Genomic DNA, 23,594 nt, shown 5'->3' with positions numbered 1-23,594 from the left:
TCTATTCAACCTATACGTTTTCAGTATAAATAGATGAGGATTTGATGCCATTTGAACACACATTCTTCATGTGATCTCCTCTCCACGTATTGGGTTTTTGGAGAAGAAGAGACACTAATGAAGGATGCCCTAAAATGATGCCCTAATCCAACACAGTACACTTAGCCGCAGTAAGGAAGACATTATTACGTTGTTCTTGATGGAGACTATTACGCTGCTAATAGAGACACATATGCGCTGGCAAACAATGAAGATATTACAATGTCCAGGAAGCACCATATACGCAGGTCATGAAGGTCTGTTCATGATGGAGGATATTACGATGTCCAAGAAGCACCATATACGCAAGTCATGAAGGTCTGTTCATGATGGAGGATATTACGCTGTCCAGGAAGCACCATATAAGCAGGTCATGAAAGTCTGTTCATGATGGAGGATATTACGCTGTCCAGGAAGCACCATATACGCAGGTCATGAAGGTCTATTCATGATGAAGGATATTACGCTGTCCAAGAAGCACCATATACGCAGGTCATGAAGGTCTGGTCACAATGGAGGATATTACGTTGTCCAAGAAGCACCATATACGCAGGTCATGATCCGTTGTAAGTGGAAACACCCCAATCCAATCCACAGTAAATGAAGACACCATATACGCAGACAAAGTAGAGACGTATTAGTTGTAGTCAAGGTAACAAAGCCACCGTCGTGATAACCTAGCCGCAGTAAGCAGCAGAAGGATGATCTACATATGCTGTAATGGGAGTGAACAGCATGAAGACTCTATAAGACACAGTCTATACGCAGCCATGGAACATGCGGCCTTGGAAACATCGGAACACATACAAGTCAACGTTGGACAGTCATATACTTATATAAACGCTAGACGCTAGGCAATAATGTAATCACTGGACAGTCGTATATATACGCTGGAATCATGGTCTTATATATACGCTGGCATCATGGTCTTATATATACACTGCATCATGGTTTTATATATACGTTGGAGTCATGGTTATATATGCGTTGGGCAGTCATACGATGGTCAGCAAGACAAGGGTGCCACTATCATCAAGCTGCAGTGATGAAGAGGTAAACGCAGTCATGGTATTGGAGGAATACCAATACGTTGTGTATAATGGGATTGCGTGGAACTACAGCCTAGCTACTTTGCTAGGTTGCAAGCCATAGCAAGCAGCTAAGGCTGATATCAACAAAGGCAAATTGTTCCAGCAGCATGAAGCATGATGATGCATGAGCAGCATGAAGCATGAAGTCATAGACAACTTGATGTATGTGCAGTACAGTGATCATGAGCAGCATGAGGATGCATGATGCAGCATGATGGTGTTACACGGCAAGGTGCAGCAGATGAACGAAATGGATAGGTGAAGTCGTCACCTAGGAGATTCAGTTGAAGCAGAATGTCTTCAACTGATCTCATCATTATAGGAAATGATCTATGCTTAGATCCAGATAAGTCAAAGTGTTGACTTCTGTTGTAAACGTATTATCTCTCTCTCTCTCTCTCTTTCTCTACTGAACTTTGAAGATAAAAGAAGATTTGATCAAAGGGTTTCCCCACACCTTGTGGGGTTTGTCCCTGGCTAGCGCCACATCTTGTGTCCTCTTGTCTTGGCTTGTCTTCTGCGATTTATATTTATGTTCTATCTACAGTTTATCTTAATGCTGATGTGATTGCTAACTGTGAAAATTTAAATAAATTGCTCTAGCATAGAACATACCAAAAATTAACAAAACCTCTCAAACATCCTAAGTCATTTCATGGTAATATTAAAAATTTAAGTAAAAGGATGAAAATGAAAGATAAAGGATAATGTCACTTTTACTATAAGAATTTAACATTACCATGAATTCCATAAGCATTAGTAGGGAAATATGTTCAAATACTAGGTTTCCCTGTCATAAATCATTGTTTACAAGCAAAATTTAGCAGGGACACATAGCCCAATTTGAAGGGGGGCCGCCCAAGCATCCTCCTTTTGGGGAGTCACGTCCCCCACACTAGGGAAATGTCCCCACTTGCGTTACCCCACATCTCCCCAAAAGGGAGGCGTGGGGAAACGTTTCCCTAGACGCCCACTTGTCCCAGGTGCGTGGGGTGCAAGGGGTGCGTGCACCTGACCCTGGGGACGCGTCCCCGTGGAACAATGAGAATTTTCTACTTGCACCATAAGTCTCATCTCGAATGTACATGTCTCAACACAAGAGAAGCTCATCTCGTTTCATCTCATCACATCTCATCTCATTTCAACATGATGACTCAATCCATAGAAGAAGAAGAAGAATGATCCACACAACAATAGGGGAGATCGATTTACCACAACCAAGTCCATGGCAGTCATAAATGACCTTGGTAAAGATCACACATCCTATGTCCACTAACTGACCCTCACCCAACCTAATCCTCAGTAATCAAGTGTTAGAACACCTACATCCAACACTTAGGGGAGATCAATTTACCACAACCAAGTCCATGGCAGTTGCGTCTAACCTTGGTAAAGGTCACACATGCCTAAGTCTCCTCGCCCACTGGCCAGATGGGTGGCAACCTCAGCAAGCTTAACCAAGTCCATGGCCCTTGATCAATAAAGACATAAGGTGACTTGCGGGTAGGATGCATATTGGGGAATGTACTTAGCCAAGTCTATGGCTCTAAGGAGTACCCTCACACCCAGGAGTCTCACTCCTCATCCCCCCCACTAAGTCCATGGTTGGTCAAAAGACTGGGGGAGAGCATATGCTCAATGTTCTCGATCAGCAACATTCCCTCTCGAATGTACATGTCTCAACACAAGAGAAGCTCATCTCGTTTCATCTCATCTCATCTCATCTCAGTTCAACAATGATGACTCGATCCATAGAAGAAGAAGAATGATCCACACAACAATGGGGAAGATCAATTTACCACAACCAAGTACATGGCAGTCATAAATGACCTTCATAAAGATCACACATCCTATGTCCACTAACTGACCCTCACCCAACCTTATCCTCAGTAATCAAGTGTTAAAACACCTGCATCCAACACTTAGGGGAGATCAATTTACCACAACCAAGTCCACGGCAATCGCGTCTGACCTTGGTAAAGATCACAGACACCTAAGTCTCCTCACCCACTGGCCAGATGGGTGGCAATCTCGGCAAGCTTAACCAAGTCCATGGCCCTTGATCAACAAAGACATAAAGTAACTTGTGGGTAGGATGTATACTAAGGCATGTACTCAGCCAAGTCCATGGCTCTAAGGAGTACCCTCATACCCAGGAGCCTCACTGCTCATCCCCCCTCACCATGTACATGGTTGGTCGAAAGACTGGGGGAGAGCATATGCTTAGTGTTCTCAATTAGCAATGTTCCCTCTCGGGGAGGAATACATTCTCCTGCACTCCAAGCTGGTCTCTGAAGAATAAGAACTTCGCTTTTGGTAAAGGCTTGGTGAGAATGTTTGCAACTTGCTCATCAGTCGAGATGTGTTGGAGCCTCACTACTCCTTGTTGTACCATATCTCTGATAAAGTGGTACTTGATGTCAATGTGTTTCGACCTATCATGAAATACTAGAACTTCTGAAATTCGAATCCTACTTTGATTGTCATAGTATATCATGGCCATATCAAGCACCTGCTCAAACAGCGCTACAAAGAGCTTCCGCAACCAGATTGCCTCACAACTAGCCATACTAGTTGCAACGTACTTTGCCTCGGTTGTAATGAGAGTGACAGCTTTTAGCTTCCTGCTCATCTAGGAAATCATGGCAGATCCCAAGCTAAAACAGCACCCTGATGTGATCTTCCTATCAATAACGCTCCCAACCCAATCTGCATCTATATATCCATGCTTTCTTCAATCTGCAAATATGGGTTTCCCTGTCATGTTCCTCAAAGCCCTGTGGTTGTTCCACGTACACCTCTTCCTTAAGTATGCCATGAAGAAAGGTTGTCTTCACATCCATCTAATGAAGACTCCAACCCTAATTAGTAGCAAGATCAAAGATGGACTGGATGCTAGTGTATCAAGCAACAAGTGCAAATATCTCATCATAATCTTCTCGCTCTTTTTGGGAGAATCCTCTAGCCACGAACCTCACTTTGAACTTCTCAATACTACCATCAACTGCATGTTTAATTTTGTATATCCACTTGGAATTCACAACAACCTTTCGCTCAAGTCTCAGAACAACCTCCCACATAAAAAAAATCATGATGGATTCATATTCATCGACCATGGCATCTTTCCAATTTTGTTCCTTCACTGCTTCTTCATAGCTGCAAGGTTTAGATTTATGATGTCGCTCATCAAGGCAACAAATCCCTAATATCTGTGAAGTTGCTTGCTTTCTCTGAAGGCCTCTCAAGGCAGAGTGTCCCTTTGCATCTTATAAGATATCATGAAGCCACAAGGGTCTCTTCCACATGGGAGGATCACAAGGAGGAGGATCCATAGGTGCCATAGGCTCATCTGCAAGGTCAGGCTCAGGCATGGATGGTTCTTCATCTACATCCATAAAATCATCCCTTCTCTTAGTGTTGGCATGGACAGGAGAGTCCCTTGCTTTTCCAAGGGCAACATCTTAATCAAAGGTCACATCTCAGTTGAACTCAATGTTCCTCTAATCTGGCACACATATCCTATAAGCTTTAGAATTTTCACAATAACCAACAAACACACCTTTCTTTCTTGAAGCTTCTAGCTTTGATCTCTTTTCTTTCAGTACATGAGAGTAGATAGGGCAGCTAAAGATTCTCAAGTGCCCAACTTCCAGTTTCACACCTGTAAATTCTTCTTCAGAAATCTTGTCTCGCAAGGCTTGATGAGGACTCCTATTTTGGACATATACACCAGTATTTGTTGCTTCTCCCCACAAAAACGTAGGAAGCTTTTGATCATGAATCATGGCTTTAGTTGCTTCCAAGATGGACCTGTTCTTCCTTTCAGCAACCCCATTTTGTTGAGACTCGAGAATTATGGAATAGTCACCTCCCTCTTAATCCCGACTTCCCTGCATAAATCTTTGAAGTCACCTGAAGTGTATTCACCTCCACTATCAGTCCTTAGGATCTTGATCTTCTTTCCAATTTGATTTTGCACAAGAGATTTGAAATCCCTGAACATGTTGAAAGCCTGATCCTTGGTCTTCAAGTAAAAGATCCAAGTCTTACAGGAGAAGTCATCAACAAAGATAATATAATACAAGTATCCTCCAAGGGATGTCACCGGCATGGGCCCAGAAAGGTCATAATGAATGAGTTGAAGAATCTCTTTAGATTGGTTGTTGCTAGAAGGGAATGGTCCCTTGATATTCTTTCCATTAGCACATCCCTAACATACACCTTCATGATCCACCTGAATCCAAGGCATCCTTGTAACCATCTCGCTCAAGTCAGCCAAAGCCTTATAATGAAGGTGTGCAAATCTTTGGTGCCAAAGCTCACACTGATTAGTAGTATCATGGACCAATGCTTGGATTGGTTGTCCACAAACTCTGTATAGGCCTTCATTTCTGACACCAAGTGTGAAGGTTGCTCTCAGGTTAGATCTCCTTGGCCAAGCAAGGACCTTTCCATTAATGAATGCAACTCTAAATCCTTTGCCTTCTAATGCAGAAACAAAGACAAGATTCTTCTTCAAGCTTGGCACATACAAGCACATCTTGTAGATGAATGGTTTGACCAGATTCCAAATGAAAAGAAACAGAACCAAACCCTTTTATAGGATGAGAAGAATTACCCCCAAGTAGAATTTTCAAATTACTCTCCCTCTCAAACCTCTCAACCAAATTTGAGAGGACTTCATGATACCCAGTAAAGTGACTAGATGCCACACTATCCACCAGCCAAATATCAATGTTATATGAAGATGAGCTAGAAATTGCAGCAACAAGATAATATTTAGATTGAGTACAAGCAACATTATCAACGTACCTTGTGTTCTTGGACCTCTTTTCACAGCACTCGGGACTCTTCAACACTTACAAGGGCAACAAGACCTCTTGATCTCCTTCTATTGTTGAAGTTGTTGTTGTTGCTACTAGGCCTTTCAACATTTCTTCTATCAAGACAATCTCAGGCAATGTGGCCAAATTTGTCACACCTGTAGTATTGGACTTTGGAAAAGTCCCTTCTATTATTGTTGAATGCTAGAGCGGGTGTCTTTGACTTCCATTTGGAAGGTCATCCTTTCCCTTTTCCTTTCTTGACATTCGTTGCAAAAGCTTAGGTTCTGCCTCTTCTTGTCTATGGATTCTTCCTCTAGAAATGAGCTTGGATTCCTCTTACGTACAGTTGCCCAAAAGCTCATCAAATGTAGGGAGCTCTTTCTTACAATTAATGCTTGCAATGAATGTCTACCATGTTGATTTTCTAGGTCACCTACTAGAATAAGGTTTTTCTTCACCTGATAACTACTTCAATGATCAATTAAACATTAGTTTCACATAGCATTAAAATTCAATATCATTTAGGCAGTTATACAGAACAAAAAAAAGCATCAACTAATAAACATGAAAGAGCAATAAAGTAACCATAAAACAATGAGACAAAAAACACAGAAATTAGGCACACAGCCAGGGAAAAACCCACAAGGGGAAAACCTAAAAAAGTTCTTCCTTATGAGAGAGAGAGAGCTTTCAGATTCATCTATACATCATAAATAAACATAGCAAAATAATAACCAAACCAGTAACCAAAATCATGATGAAGTGCCTTGTCAAAAACCATGTTCCTGAAATTTCAGCCCTCCTCCTGAAATTTCGGCCCTCCTGTAATTTCGCTGGATCAATGATATATGTGCCAAAATTGTGTCCAAATGAGGAGAAATTATCTCCTTTATATAGCCTTCAAGTGGGGTTGAATGGGTGCCTCTTAGGGGCCCAACCAACCTAATAAATTTTGGAGGCAAATTTTAAATTCGAATTTTATTTCTTTTTCAAGATGAAAATATCGACCATGGCTACCATATTTTTCAACACTCCCTCTTAGCCAAGGAGGTATTTTTCATTCTCTCTCTCAAGATCAATCTTCCCGACCAGTTATAGGTCTCAACCCACAACCCAAGGAAGAGATCACCAGTCTCATCATAAGGAAAGATACATAGCATCCATCTCAAATCATCTCCCCGACCATGAGGTCTCACAGCACACAGCTTAAAGGAGGAGCCAACAGTGCATCTCTCAGACCATAAGGTCTCACAGCACACAGCCTACAGGAGGAATCAACAATACATCTCCCGTACCATAAGGTCTCACGGCACATAGCCTACAAGAGGAATCAACAATACATCTCCCAAACCACAAGGTCTCATGGAACATAGCCTACAGGAGGAATCAACAATACATCTCTCAAACCACAAGAACTCATGACACAGCCTACAAAAGGAATCAATAATACATCTCCTGAACCACAAGATCTCACAGCATAAAGCATACAGCTTACAAGAGGAATCAACAACACATCTCCCGAACTACAGGGTCTCACGACACACAACCTACAAGAGGAATCAACAATACATCTTCTGGACCACAAGGTCTCACGGCACATAGCCTAAAGGAGGAATCAATAATACATCTCCCGAACCATAACGTCTCATAGCAAACAGCCTACAGGAGATGGTCCATAATATGAAGCTATGTAATCAATGTTCCTTTTCATGGGGATTCTCAGTCAATCCAGCGCCCAATTTATCATCAGAGTTTTTAGCCATGGCGGATCTCAAATATTTCAGCAACATTCAACTTCAACCAAGGCTTTTCTCAAAAGCAAACATCAACAACTATCCACAGCCAATAATAGACTTCAGTAATGGCTTCTCATAGAAGCAATCATCAACAACCATAGTAGGGTTTAGCAAACAATAAGTGGCTTCTCACAGAAGTAGATATTAGTATACATAGTCGAATCCAGCCGATAACAAGTGTCTTCCCATGGAAGTAGGCATCATCAGCCATAATAAAATCCAACAAACCAAAGTTGAATCTCGTAGAGAATAATGGACTTCAGTAGAAACAAACATCAACAGATAGATCAACGAACCAATCAGAGAATCAACCAAGTCATCATCAGAGTCGCAACATCTTCAAATCATTCATTAGGAAGATGTCAATGGACCTGCAGTCCATTGAGCCAAAGATATCACCTGGCTCATGCATTTACAAAACCAACTCCCTCTTACACAGAAATCCTCTTTGTTCTTTAATCAAGTTGATCTCGTTTGCTCCCTTTAAGTACGGAGCCTATCACGAGTCTTCTTCTCACGTTGTTCTTCTGTGATTTCCAACAATTGCCACATCTTGGCAATCTCCATTATATACTTGCAAACCTCACTAGGAGACTAAGGAAGAACAAGAACAAGCCAAGAGACTCATAATGAAATAATCTATAAAAACAATCAAGATAATACTTATCTTTTGAGAGTGTGTTAGCTCCCTCTTAATCTTAGCTTTCTTAGATCGAGTCAATCTCATCACACCATCAAGGAGTCCATACAATCATCAAAGAATTGGCATCATTAAGGAGTCCACATCATTATTAAGGAGTTCTCATCATCAACAAAGAGTTCACGGAGTCCAAGTCATCAAAGAGTCCATATCATCATCATCATCATCATCATCAAAGAGTCTATACCATCAATGATTCCACATCAACATCATCATCAGGGAGTATAAATTATAATTGAGTCCATATCTTCATCATCATCTAGTAGTCTTGTCCATATCACCAAAGGGTCCACATAAGTAGTATTATTAGGGAGTCCATATCACCATCAAGTCAAAATCATTATCATCAATATTATTAATGAATCCACATCATCAATGAGTCCATGTCATCAATGAGTCCACATTATTATCATCATCAATGAGTCCATGTCATCAATGAGTCCACATTATTATCATCATCAAGGAGTCTAGTCCAATTCATCATCATTTAGATCATCATAAGCATCAAGGAGTTCAAATTGCCATCAAGGAGTCCAATCACATCATCCACGTTATCAATGAGTCATACATTATTGTCAGCAAGGAGTACTTCTCATCATCAAGGAATACACATCATCAACAGCATAAAGTACGCATCATTCATCATTAAGGAGTCCACGTCAACATCCTCAAGGAATCTGTATCATCATCCACATCATCCATATCAACATTAAAGAGCTCACATCATCAAGGAGTCCATCATCCACATCTTCAAGGAGTCAACATCAACATCAATAAAGAATTCACATCCACATCATCAAGAAATCTATATCATTAACGAGTCCACATCATCAAAAAATCCACATCATTATCAACGAGTCCATATCATCAACAAGGAGTCTACATTTTTAACGAGTCCTCGTAATCAAGAGGGCCCTATCATCATCAGAGAGTTCACGTCATTGGTAACAAAAAAAAAACACACAAGATACTTATCTTTTCAGCTCCCTCTTAACTCCATATCATCATCCACATCAGCATTAAAGAGCTCACATCATCCACATCTTCGAGGAGTAAACATCAACATCAATAAAGAATTCACATCCACATCATCAAGAAATCCATATCATTAGTGAGTCCACATCATTATCAACGAATCCTTATCATCAACAAGGGATCTACATTGTTAAAGAGCCCTTGTCATCAAGAGGGCCCTATAATCATCAAAGAGTTCACATCATTAATAACAAAAAAAACACAAGATACTTACCTTTTCAGCTCCCTCTTAACCTTTGGCCTTTATGTATTCAACCTGTAAATCAACTTCATCATTAAGATGTCAAAACTTCTAGGAGCTAGGATTTCTCTATTTAGGTGGAAGAAATCAAAACACAAGCCCAAGGCTTTCTCAACAACTAAATGTTAGGGCTTGCAATAGCTAGGGTTTTGACTTCAAACCCTAATAATTTTAATATTCTAGAGCTTACAAACATTAGAAGTGTAACATTCATCCTTGTATAGTTTTCCAACTTCATCCTTTTTTTACTATCAACAATCCAAGGGTTACATAGACCCTAGGGCTTTCTTCTTAAAATCTTTACAAGGGTTTTTGCAAACCCAAAATATTCCAAGAATTTGGACATAAACCTTAGATGATGCAAACGAGTTCTCAGATCCTTAGCAATATTCATACTTCAGACTTTAGAAGGGAGGCTTGCTTAGCAAGTGGAGTAATCTTGACAACCATGTGTTGGAATTTCTAAGTTTAACCCATTAGAAATTCTTCCTGTACTATCTAATTTATTTCTTCCTACTTGTTCAATTACTGAACAAGTTATTTACTATGTAAATATTGAAAATAAATACAAGTACAGTATCAACATCTACAAATCATCAACTGAAAGTAAACAAGCACACAAGTGACACTATTATTTTTGGACCAATGTCCTCGAAAAAAACCAATGCGGGAAAATCAGTGCAGCTATTCAAAGGGTTTTATTATTATGCAGTTTTCATAATACAACTAGGGTGCCAAAAATGGCTCACCCAACAAAGAATGCCCTCGGCAATAGTACCTCTCCTTAGAAACAGATATTCTTAGGTTGATTAATCACCGGATGAACGATCCCACAACAACAATTGCAACTTCTACTACTCTGCCTCACCCTATCTGGCTCACCAGCTCCCAGTCTATCCCACAAAATCCTCCAGCGTTGCCTCTAGGCCCTGCGTCATCTCTGCTAGCCTCTGCATCAGCTTCTGGAGCCTCTGTGTCAGCCCCTAAACCCTCTGTGTCTCACATGCTGGCCTCTCTGGCTCGGCACAGCTCCACGTTGCCTATGCGTAGCCTCCAACTGCCTTTGCGTCAACCCCACTAGGCTCTGCGCTGGATCTTTGGTACCAACTCTGCCTCTCTACTATGTATTCACTGCCCCTCAGCTGCAACTCAAATCACTCATTCGATTTCCTCAGGAAACCCTGCCCCAAAAAATGGAATTCTTGATCTCTCTTGGTGTGTTCTCCAACTGGCACTCAAGCCTCTTCTTATATTGTTCTCGTTGGTCCATCAACGATCGAGATTAAATCTCTAATCAACGGCTAACATTAGATTGGCTACTTTTGAACCCTTCTAACCCAGTTTCATATTAATACCCATTAATATTTTATTTTTCCTAAGTTTAGACTTAAGAACTCCATTAAAAATATTAATTATTTTCATATCTCCCAAACTGGGTACAATTTGTCCAAACCATTTCTGAGTCTTGGAGATCTCATGTCCCTTAGCCTCTCCACCAATTTTCATGGCTAGAGCACATCCGATGTTACCCCAAATCAACACCATGCATTAATATCCATGCTTCAAATCACAATGTATTAACTTCATTGCCTTTTTACAAATGAGCTTCATCATTTAGGTCAAGACTCTCATTCCACTACCCATTCTAGCACTTAGAGACAATGAGCTTGAAGAGAGGCAAGTAATATCCATAGATTTACCACAGGTTCGGATCACATAGAGACTTGAATTAACAAACTTTGGAAATTGTCTTGCATATAAAAGCATATTCAAAGATCCAATCCATCACTTTCCATTCCAACTATCAGCGCCCGAGGCTGGAAATTTTGTCTTGCATATAAAAGCATAACAACAATGCCATTTTAAGTGATGTCTCCTTAAAGTTGAAAATCACTTTTTATTTTCAAAGGATGCAATTAACTCTTGCCTTATGTTGATATGCGCGTAGGTAAGCAAGTGAAGTGCAACAAAAATGTAGGCAAGTCTCAAAGAAGGCATTCTTCCAACAAAACATTCTCATGTGTGGATAGGCATTGAGAAAGCATTAATAATAGGGAGGCCAGAAGAATAGAATGTTGATTGTTTGCTAATATCACTAGCATGGGGAGGAAATCTAGGGGACCATCAAAGGTGGGATATGGATATGGACATAGTGATTGAGGCAAGGTGGGCCACCAAACAACCCGATGTGGAAAATCCTACAACCACAATCAATAATTGTTATTTTTAAGGTGCTTAATTTGAAATATGACTACAGTGTTGATTTTGGTTATTTTTATTGTTATAGGGCTTTAAAGGTCACTTTTTTTTTGGCTAGCTTGGGTTAATTCAACAGTGTTTTCACCTAGTTAAACCTTATAACGGCATTAGGTCTCCTTATTCCTTTGTGATGCTTGAAAGATATATGGATTTCTCAATCTTAATGGATGCTAAACCTTGGATCAGTGTTTTAAAAAACGAATGAGCAGACTCCGACTCGGCCGAGCCAAACCGAGCCAATGCCCGGCCGAGTCGGCTCAGTGGCCGAAACGGAACGGCTGGCCGAGTTGTAACCAAGCCGACCGAGCTGGTCACTGACTCAGCCGGCTTGGTAACAACCCGGTCGGCTCGGTCACCAATGCAAAAGCACGGCTAGCAAATTTTATTTTTTTTTTGGGGGGGGGGAATTGGACCCCACAGCCAATTGTAATTTGCCTTAGGGTTATTTTGATGTCCATTTACCTCTCCCAACCCTATAAAAGCTAACCTACCCCTCATTTCCTCACAGCTATCTCATTGCATTTGTGTGAGAATTTGTGAAGAGTTGTGGAGTTTGTTTTTTGGGCAACAGTGAGGAGTTTTGGGCAAGCATTGGAGCAGCATTGAGGAGTTGGTTTGTTGGAGCAGCATTGAGGAGGCGGTTTGGGCCTAGAGGTAATTTTTTTTCACTTCTAAAATATGTTTTTGCTTATTTATTTTTTTGTTCAAATCTAGAAATTGAAAAGAGTTTTTTGTAAAAGAAATGAACATTGAAGCAAGGTTCTTTTTTTTGTTTTTTTTTTTTTCAAATTTTTTTTCCTTTCATTTCCAAGTCAAAAAATGGCTCCTAGAGTGAAAAATGTTGCTTGGGCATATGCTGAAATGGTTGATAATCAAATGCATTGCAAATTTTGCCATAGAAAAATTAAGGAGGGTCCTGGGGTCATTCATAGGATGAAACAACACTTGGCTGGTATCAATGTTTTCAAAACCGACCGGCTCGGAAACGACTCGGCCGATTTGGTCCGAGCCAGAGCCAAAAATAATGACTCGGCCTTGGAAACAGTTCGGTCGGCCGGGTTAATACCGAGCCGGCCAAGTTGTCTAACAACTCGACCGAGTTAGAAACAGCGGCCCAGAAACCCATAAATCAACGATTTTCTTTTAAATGTTTTTTTGGGGACTCCAAACCTGATTTTGATTTGTCTATTTTGTCTTTGGGGTCCATTCCCCTCTCCTAAACCCTATTTAACCCACCCAACCTCTCTCATTCTCTCACAACCATCTCATGCATTTGAGTGAGAATTTCAGTGAGAGTTTGTGAGGAGTTGTTGAGTTTGTTTTTGGAGCAGCAGTGAGGACTCTTGGGCAAGCATTGTAGCTAGAGTGAGGAGCTTCTTAGGCAGCCATTTGAAGTAGCATTTGCCATTCAGGAGTTGGTTTCTTAAAGCAAGCTTGAGGAGGCAATTTGTGCCTAGACGTATTTTTTTCACTTGTAAAAATCTGTTTGTGCAAATCTGGAAATCCTAAAGAGTGTTTTTTGTGAAAGAAATGAACATTGAATCAATGTTTTTCTTTTCATTTTCAGATTTTTTGCTTTCATTTCCAAGTCAAAAAATGGCACCTGCTTGGGCATATGTTGAAATGGTTGATAGTCAAATGCATTGCAGATTTTGCCATAGGAAAATTAAGGAAGGTCCTGGGGGCATTAATAGGTTGAAACAACACTTGGCGGGGATTAGATGCCAAATTACTCCATGTACCTCACAAAAAATTGGGGAGATTAGGAAGGATTTGTTAGCTAGCTTTGAGAAGTTTAAAGAAGATAAGGCGCAAAAAGAGTTAGAGGTTGAAATTGGGAGGAAGAGGAATACACAAAAAATGTTGGCTACCAACCCCCATTTTGATTTTGAGGGTTCTTCCTCTATCCCTTGTACTGATGCATCCAACCCCTTCCGATATGTTCCTCCCTCTTTTGAGTCTATTCAAGAAAAGGGAAAGGGTAAAATGAAAAAGGGTGATATGAATATCAAAAGTTATTTCACTCCCTCCTCTCCATCAGATGCACATGGCCCTCAATCTAGTAGAAGTCATATGCAGCCCACTTTAGATGACCATTGGAAGAAATAATTGAGGGAGACTGCTTGTAATTGCATACATAGCTAGATGGTGGTATGATGTTGATATCCCCTTTAATGCTTCTCGTTCACCATATTATGAGCCTATGTTTGATGCCATACATGCTGCTGGAAAAGGCTTCAAAGGCCCTACTATGCATGAGCTAAGGGAGTATCATTTACATAAAGAAATTTCCTCCATTAATGAGTATTTGAAAGATTTCAAGGACTCATGGGCAAGAACAGGATGTACCATCATGTCAGATGGATGGACTGATCAAAGAAAATGTACCATCATAAACTTTCTTATCTTCTGCCCACAGGGATCCATGTTTCTAAAATCAGTTGATGCATCTGATAAGGTAAAAGATGGGCAATTGTTGTTTCAGCTATTGGATGCGGTTGTTACAGATAATGCCTCTAACTATGTTCTTACTGGTAAACTGTTAGAGGAAAAACACAGAACCATCTTTTGAACCCCATGTGTTGCACATTGCATAGACCTCATGCTTGAGGATATTGGCAAATTAGATTGGGTCAAAAACATTGTAGATCATGCCAAAAGTATAACAAAATTTATCTACAATCATTCATGAATTTTGAGCTTGATGAGGAAACACACGAGGGGCAGGGATATTATTAGGCTTGCCATCACTAAATTTGCAACTCATTTTTTGACATTGCAATCTATGCTTTCACAACATAAAAACTTGCAAAAGATTTTTTCCAGTGAAGAATGGAGTCAAACCCAGTGGTCTCACAAACTGGAAGGCAAAGAATTGAAAAAGAAAGTTAATGAAGAAATATTTTGGAGAAAGGCAGCAGAGACTGTGAAGCTTGTTGAGCCACTGGTTAAGGTGTTGCGGTTGATGGATGGGGAAATATTGGCTATGGGCTTCATTTATAAGGCTATGGATCAAGCAAAGGAGCAAATAAAGAGGGCATACAAGGATAAAGTGGCTAAGTATGGGCCCATTTGGGCAATCATTGATGAAAGATGGAACAATCAACTCCATCGCCCTATACATGCAGCTGGGTATTTTTTGAACCCACGGTATCATTATAAAGCTAAGGCGACAGGAGCTTTGAGGGGGGAGGTTAGAGATGGATTGATTGACTGCATTGATCACATGATCCCATTGGAGTGTGATCAACTGGAGATACACCGACAGGTCACAACCTTCAGCACTGCCTCAGGTACCTTTGGGAAGAACCTAGCAAAGATTGCAAGGGAAGCAGATGAGCCAGGTAAACAAAAATTTCAATTTTCAAATTCTTAATACTTATTTTGTTAAATCGTTTATAATTTGAAAGTTGGATATAATTTGTAATTTTGTTGAGCTAACTCATTACACTCCTATGTTTTTTGCAGCACAATGGTGGGAGGCTTTTGGTAGCCATTGTCCTAAATTGCAAAAGTTTGCAATTCGTATTTTGAGTCAAACTTGCAGTGCTACTGGGTGTGAGCACAATTGGTCTGTCTTTGAGAGGATTCACACAAAGAAGAGAAACCGTTTGGATCAAAAACGGTTAAATGATCTAGTATATGTCCAATACAACCAGGCACAACCAATTGCTGAACAAAGACCTAATTCAGATCCCATTGTGTTGGAAGACATTGATTCAACATCAGATTGGGTAGTGGAGAGTCATCCAGCAGAGTTTGCTTCTGATGAGGATATGGACTATGAATTACAGACAATAGCATCACTCGAACATAATGTTCAGTTGAATGCAGATCCCGATCCACTTGTACCAGCCTCAGCCTCAGAGCCAGCAAGTCCTCCAGTTGCAGGCGCTTCCTCTGCTCAACCACGACAAAAGCGCATATCTCGTCTATCTCAGCTTGCAGCTACTACACAACCTGCTAGTTCTACCACTTCTACAGTGGCAATTGGAAATGCTGATGAAGAGGAGCCATGGGGCCCCCTGTCTGACTCTGATCCAAAGATTGATCCACATGATCTCGGCTCCTCTAGCAGTAGCCAGGAGTACTGGTCACAGTTTACTTTTCCATTTCTAGCCTCCTTGGTTATTTGTTTTGATCTCTATATCATGATCATGTACATATTGGATAGTGCACTGGGTGCCATTTTGATGTTGTTTGTTTGGAAACGTGAATGAAAATCTTTAAAATTATGTTTTTTTATAAATTTAAAAAAAAATATTTAATGTATTTTTTACAACGACCGAGTCATTGAAATCGTGCCGACCGAGTCATTGAAATCGTGCCGACCGAGTCGATACCGAGTTGAAGTCGGAGTCAGAGTCGACCCTCGGCCGAGTTAAAGTTTTAAAACATTGGCTGGTATTAGAGGCCAAATTACTCCATGTGAATCACCACAAATTGGGGAAATTAGAAAGGAGTTCTTAAATAGCTTTGAGAAGTTTCAGGAAGAAAAAGCTAGGCAAAAAGAAATAGAGGCTAAAATTGGAAGGAAGAGGAGTATACAACAAATGATGGCTACCAACCCCCATTTTGATTTTGAGGGCCCTTCATCTATCCCTTGTACTAATGCATCCAACCCCTTCCGCTATGTTCCTCCCTCTTTGGAGTCCATGCAAGAAAAAAAAAGAGTAAGGGTAAAATAAAAAAGAAGGGTGATATGAATATCAAAAGTTATTTCATTGTCACACCCTCCTCTCCATCAGATGCACATGGTCCTCAAGCTAGTAGAAGCCATATGCAACCCACTTTAGATGACCACTGGAAGAAAGAATTGAGGGAGATTGCTTGTGATTACATACCTAGATGGTGGTGTGATGTTGATATCCCCTTCAATGCTTCCCGTTCACCATATTATGAGCCTATGTTTGATGTCAGATTTGCTGCTGGAAAGGCCTTCAAAGGCCCTACTATGCATGAGTTAAGGGGGTCTCATTTGTGAAAAGAAATTTCCTCCATTGATGATTATTTGAAAGATTTCAAAAACTCATGGGCAAAAACAAGATGTACCATCATGTCAGATGGATGGACTGATCAAAGGAACCCTACCATCATAAACTTTCTTATCTTTGACCCATAGGGGACCATGTTTCTAAAATCAGTCGATGCATCTAATAGGGTGAAAGATGGACAATTGTTGTTTCAGCTATTGGATGAGGTTGTTGAGGGGGTGGGGGTGGCTAATGTTGTTCAAATCATCACAGATATTGCCTCTAACTATGTTCTTGTTGGTAAACTGTTAGAGGAAAAACACAAAACCATCTTTTCGACCCCATGTGCTGCACATTGCATAGACCTCATGCTTGAGGATATTGGCAAATTAGATTGGGTCAAGAACACTGTAGATCATACCAAAAGCATAACAAAATGTATCTACAACCATTCATGGATTTTCAGCCTGATGAGGAGACACACAGGGGGCAGGAATATTATTAGACCTGCCATCACTAGATTTGCAACTCATTTTTTGACATTGCAATCTATGCTTTCCCAACATAGAAACTTGCGAAAGATGTCTTCCAGTGATGAATGGAATGAAAGCCAGTGGTCTCACAAATAGGATGGCAAAGATTTGAAAAAGAAAGTTAATGAAGAAATATTTTGGAAAAAGGCAGCAGAGATTGTGAAGGTTGTTGAGCCACTGGTTAAGGTGTTGCAGTTGGTGGATGGGGAAAGATTGGCTATGGGCTTCATTTATGAGGCTATGGATCAAGCAAAGGAGCAAATAAAGACAGCATACAAGGATAGAGTGGCTAAGTATGGGCCCATTTGGGCAATCATTGATGAAAGATGGAACAATCAACTCCATCACCCTATACATGCAGCGGGGCATTTTTTGAACCCAAGGTATCATTATAAATCTTTGGAGGCAGGAGTTTTTGGTGAGGAGGTTAGAGATGGATTGATTGAATGCATTGATCGCATCATCCCTATGGAGAGTGATCAGTTGGAGATATACCAACAGGTCACTTGTTTCAGCAAAGCCACAGGTACCTTTGGCAAGAACCTAGCAAAGATTGCAAGGGAAGTAGATGAGCCAAGTAAACAAAAATTTCAATTTTCAAATTCTTATTTTGTTAAATTGTTTATAATTTGAAAGTTGGATATACTTTGCTAAGCTAATTCATTACACTACTATGTTTTTTGCAGCACAATGGTGGGAGGCTTTTGGTAGCCATTGCCCTCAATTGCAAAAGTTTTCAATTCGTATTTTGAGTCAAACTTGCAGTGCTAATAGGTGTGAGCGCAATTGGTCTGTCTTTGAGAGGATTCACACGAAGAAGAGAAATCGTTTGGATCAAAAACAATTAAATGATCTAGTCTACATCCAATACAACCTTCGGCTCAAACGCAACCAATTGTTGAACAAAAGACCTGATTCAGATCCCATTGTGTTGGAAGATATTGTTCCAACATCAGATTGGGTAGTGGAGAGTCATCCAACAAAGTTTGATTCTGATGAGGATCTTGATTTGGAATTACAGACGGAAGTATTACTTGAACAAAATGTTCAGTTGAATGCAGATCCACTTGTATCAGCCTCAGGCCCAACCCCAAGCCTCCAGTTGCAGGCGCTTCCTCTGTTCAACCACGACGGAAGCGCGTATCTTGTTTATCTCAGCGTGCAACTGCTGCGTAACCTACTAGTGCTACCACTTCTACAGTTGCAGTTGGAGATAATGATGAGGAGCCATGGGTTTCCTTGTCTGACTCTGATTCAGAGTCAGATGATGTTGGCTCCTCTAGCAGTAGCCAATAGTACTGGTGACTAGTGATGTTTCACGGTTTACTTTTGTTGTAGAGGCCATTTCTAGCCTCCTTGGTTATATGTTTTTTTTATCTCTATATCATCATTCATGTATGTATTGGAGAGTGCACTGGGTGCCATTTTGATATAATGGATATATTCATGAGCCTACTTTGATCATATGTTGTCCTCTCTCTATGTTCTAAACCTTTGTGTTTGGAAACATGAATGAAAATCTTTAAAATTGTGTTTTTTCATAAATAAATAATATATATAATGTAATTTTTACAACGACCAAGTCATTGAAATCAAACCGGCAAAGTTGATACCGAGTCGAAGTCGGAGCCAACCCTTGGTCTTTTCTGAACCGGAGTCGGAGTTTTAAAACATTGCCTTGGATAGAGTGCTAGGATAGTGCACTTAACTAGGAGGTCGTTACCATATGTGGCATTCTATCATCATTGTATTGTAGAGCTTCCCTACACAGTTTCCTTGTTCACTTAGGTCTCAAGTTAATTATGTGGACCTAGCCCATGTTTTATGATGGCCTCCCTCACCTATACTACATAAAGGGAGGAGAGAAACTTTATTATTACTAACTATTTATGTACTCTTTATTCTATCTTTGTGTAGTCTTGTAAGTAAAAAGACATATGGTTTACAATCTAAACCTTAGAGACATGAACACGAATGCTAACACTAGAGATGACCTTGGATCTTCGCATTTGTGTGATGCAAGAGAAGAAGACTTAAGTTTATGTGATGTAAACCCTAGCGCATAAACATGGAGCACTAAAGTAGAGGAGTCTTGAAGTTTGGTGTGATGCTTGGCTTGAAGAAGACTTGGGGCTTGTGTTGATACTCTTGATATTCCATCATAACAGTGTAAATCCTAGAGGAAGCCAAGAGCACTAGAGGATTGAAGAAGACCAAGAACTTGTGTGATGCAAGCTTGGAGAATATCTTGGAAGACTCGTGGAGATCAAGGAAAAACTTGTTGGTGTTGATGCCAGCTTGTTGTTGAGCCTTTGAAGCCACTAGGAGTAGCTTCATGTGATTCTTTGCTGGGCTGTGATTGCAAATTATGGTTTGTTGTTGATGGTAGATGCCCTAGCTAGGCTTGGGATACAATTGGAGCATCTTCAATTGTGACAAGCAGACAGGACATGTTGTACCAGCTCATGATGAACTGATGATATGTACTTGTATTTTCATCATGTTGTAATATGAATTATATCTTTGCTGTCCAAATAGTATGCATTGCAGATCTCAATCAGACTTATGTTGCTCAACTTAATGAGTAATTTCTAGTGCTCTTTTGTATGTTGATTTGTTGAGAAGATTGAGCTCTTAAAGCTGTGAATATACTCCCTTTGAAATGCATTGTTTCAGTGTTTTTTTTTCGCCTGCCTATCCCAATATCAGACTTACGTTGCTCAAGTTAATGAGTAATTTCTAGGGCTGTTTTGTTTGTTGATTTGTCATGAACAGTTAACAAATTTGTTAAATGATTTAACGTGCTAAGAAGGAACAAAAGGGGAGTCTTAGGGCTGTAATAAATCTGTTGTTATAAAATATTTTCCAGATTTGATTTGTTAAGAAGATTGATCTCTTAGAGCTGTGAATATACTCCCTTTGAAATACATTGTTTCAGTGTTTGTTTTTTTCGCCTGCCTAGTGGCTTAGGTTGGACAGAAGTGAAATATATGCTGTTGTAATTAATATTTCAGATTCAGCCATAAGCTGAAAGGTTCTCCATATATCCAAGAAGCTTCAAATAAATGAGGTGAAATTTATGAATTTGTCTTCAGCACAGAGTTTTGAAATTTCCACATTTCTCTGGTACATTGACCCTGCTGACTGGTGGTTGAGGATTTTCAGCACATTGATGCCCTCTACCAGTTTTGTAGAATTTGCATATTCCTCCTAAGTTCTTAGAGGTATTATCATATCATTTTATAACAAGAACATTTCTGACTAATCAATACATCATTCTCCAAGAGAGAACCAGGGTGGGGGGTAGGTCTTATGACCCTAGAGGAATCGCAACCAAAAATTATCAAAATTAGTCTTTATAACAACAGCCAGGGTTAGCGCATTGGGTTAGATCAAGTAGTTGAGTGCTGCAATTTACAAGCAGGGGGCTCACAGGATCAAGTTGCAGGGTTGGCTGACTCTCTGAATATTGTGAACCTCACTTAATATCCCCAATGGACTAGGTATCATCCTCGAAATGAGGAAAGTGCCTGGTGGGTTTCCCCAGATTGTACATTTCATCATAGAAAACAACAGCTAGTGAGAAAACGTCTTAATTTAATCAATTTAGGATGGCCCTGAAAACTTAAAAGTGTGATTACATTAACCCAGTGGCTAGCTCAAGCAGTCAAGTGGATGAGTGCTTTGAGCTTTATGGAAGAGTTTTTGGGGCAAACTCCCAGGCTGGCTGCCTCAATTGATGTCCTTACCAGGTCAGACACCATAATCAGCACCAACAAGTTTACAATAGATACGACCCATGAGATGCAGGGAAGTGTCCAAGGGTTTCCCACGATAATTTTCTTGGAAAAAAACGTGATGACATAAAGTTGACAAGGGTTTCCAACAAGATTTTCATTGGAAATTTAAATTACAACAAAAAATAAATAAATAATCTGATGCTATTAATTAAAGCCATTTAACACAGGATGTAAAATTAAATATGATTTGAAACTTGAATTCACATTTTCCATTTCACCTAGGCTTCTGCTACGCAATTTTGTTAAATATTAAGTCAACTATTTTAGAATAACTTCTGCAGAAAGTATTGCAACATGAAAGCAATTTCAGTTACAATTTCAGTTACTTTAAACATGTAAAACGTATTTGTCAGTGAAAAACGGCCCTTAAAAGTGGAACGCCAAAAAATATCGCTCTAAAGATGAACATGAGTCTGTTTAAGAAAATTCCCAGCGATATGATTACGTAAAAGGTTGATTGACTTTAACCCGAACATAGGCTGCGCCAAACAACATACAGTCAAAACCAGTATACTTCGATTAACCAGAAATATCGGCCTCTACACAACAGCCTCCCAGATGGTGAAAGAAGAAATAAACCCCGCATTGGCAGTTAAAGTCAGAACAAAGGTGGTCACGCGTAAGAAAGTCCGGAAGTCCTCTCAGCTGAACATAGTGACCGGACATTTTATTGAGATTGAAAGGGAAAGTATAAACGCCAAGATATCAGCAGTTAAAATGAAATACAAGCTCTGAAATTAAAAACTTACAGGTAACTAACGTCCGCGGCTTTGAGAAGCTCTGCAATTTTACCAGCCTCAGAAAGTATTTTGGAGCTTTTCGTGGTTCGAACCCGCGACACGCCGTCTCCTTCTTCTACTAAGCGCAGCTCCCGAGAATTGGCCCCAAAACTTATGGGAAGATGAGGCAAAGGCAAATTGACGGTGAACTCTGTATAGCTGGTATTGCAGAGCCTGCATGTACCCATGTTGCCAGAACCTTTTAGAAGCTTCTTCCCCATTAGCTAGGTTCTCTCTTCGACATGAAAGCTTCAAGCCCTCGACTTTCTACAAACAATTCGCAGAATTCGAAGAAGAGAATTGGGCGGGTGAATTTTGAGTTGAAATTAGGGATTTACAGGCATGGCGGTGGGAGGTAAAAGCGGATCCGAGGTCCTAAAAGCAGCGAGAAGGCGGAGTGATAAGGTCAGTCAACTATGTGGAAATAACCCCGTTGGAGTAATCATTTGTGTCCAAAAAGCGCAGAGAGAGCGACTGGTTTGTCGCAATTTAGAATCTTTGAATGGATGATTTTAGCCGTCTTATTTTCATTGTATTTATAGCGATCGTGCTATAGACAAATGCGCGAGGGATAATTGGGAGTTGATGCGTGGGGTTTAGGGTTTATCACTCCGTTGGTAGCTTATGCGATAAGCTGCTTCATTATTATTTGTGGTAATAGAAAGCTATTTCATTTTTCAACTTTTATTTTAATACATTATTGAATGACGGTGGTATTTTAACGTCATCCTTATCATTGTCTTCGTAACAATGTATAACTAGCTCCGAAAGGTGCGGAGAATAGATGATTTGGGAACATCATTTGTTTCAAATTTATTTTCAAACTTCATAGGAATAAATTATTTTTAATGTAATTTAATTCTATAACCATATATTTTTATTTTATATAAATTTTCTGATTATTAAATTTAGATAATATTAACCAATTTTATTTTTTTGAAAATGTTAGAGTGAATAATATTAACCAATTTTATTTTTTTGAAAATGTTAGAGTGAATAATTATAGAAAAAAAAATTGCCTTCACCCACACTCATAAGCAACATTATCAATTCTCACATATGGAATGATATGTTGAATTTATGGTGAATAAACATATTTTCTTTTTAGAAAAAAAAAAAAAAAAAAAAATATCTTATGAAAAAAATAAACATATTTATAAAAAATAAAATAAAAACATAATTATAGGGAATAAAATAATATTTAAATACAAATTTGATGTGATATATACCTTCTCAACTATATAATAGCCAGTATGGATGAATTCAACACACACTATCTTTCCATTTCCATTGGCATCAAAACCTAGTCATGGATGTACTTTCCTAGCTATATAAAAGCAAGTATGAATGAATGGAACACACTCCACCTTCCTATTTCTATTGGCCTCAAAACCTAGTCATGGATGTACTTTCCTAACAATATAAAAGCAAGTATGAATGAATCGAACACACTCCACCTTCCCATTTCTATTGGCCTCAAAACCTAGCCATGGATTGACCATACTACTTCAAAATACATTAC

The 23,594-nt window shown here is 39.7% G+C and overlaps 1 protein-coding gene across 3 annotated transcripts in view; it reads right to left on the bottom strand.

The window, feature by feature from the left end:
- LOC149253129 (sister chromatid cohesion protein SCC2-like) overlaps positions 1 to 22,674 on the bottom strand; it is a 360,249-nt gene extending 337,575 nt beyond the window's left edge. For 2 of the 3 annotated variants that reach the window (XM_089459872.1, XM_089459873.1), the window contains exon 1: positions 22,043 to 22,672. In XM_089459872.1, coding sequence (XP_089315998.1) covers positions 22,043 to 22,293 — 251 coding nt within the window. In that variant the 5' untranslated portion in view covers positions 22,294 to 22,672. Of the gene's footprint in view, positions 1 to 22,042 lie in introns of all 3 variants that reach the window. The other variant, XR_016267058.1, reaches the window with a different exon arrangement.
- Positions 22,675 to 23,594: the final 920 nt, after the last annotated feature.

Source organism: Pinus tabuliformis, chromosome 7 (genome assembly GCF_031772625.1).
Source record: "Pinus tabuliformis cultivar Carrire ecotype Pingquan chromosome 7, CPIR1, whole genome shotgun sequence".
Lineage (NCBI taxonomy): Eukaryota > Viridiplantae > Streptophyta > Pinopsida > Pinales > Pinaceae > Pinus > Pinus tabuliformis.
This window is presented reverse-complemented; position numbering and strand designations above follow the sequence as displayed.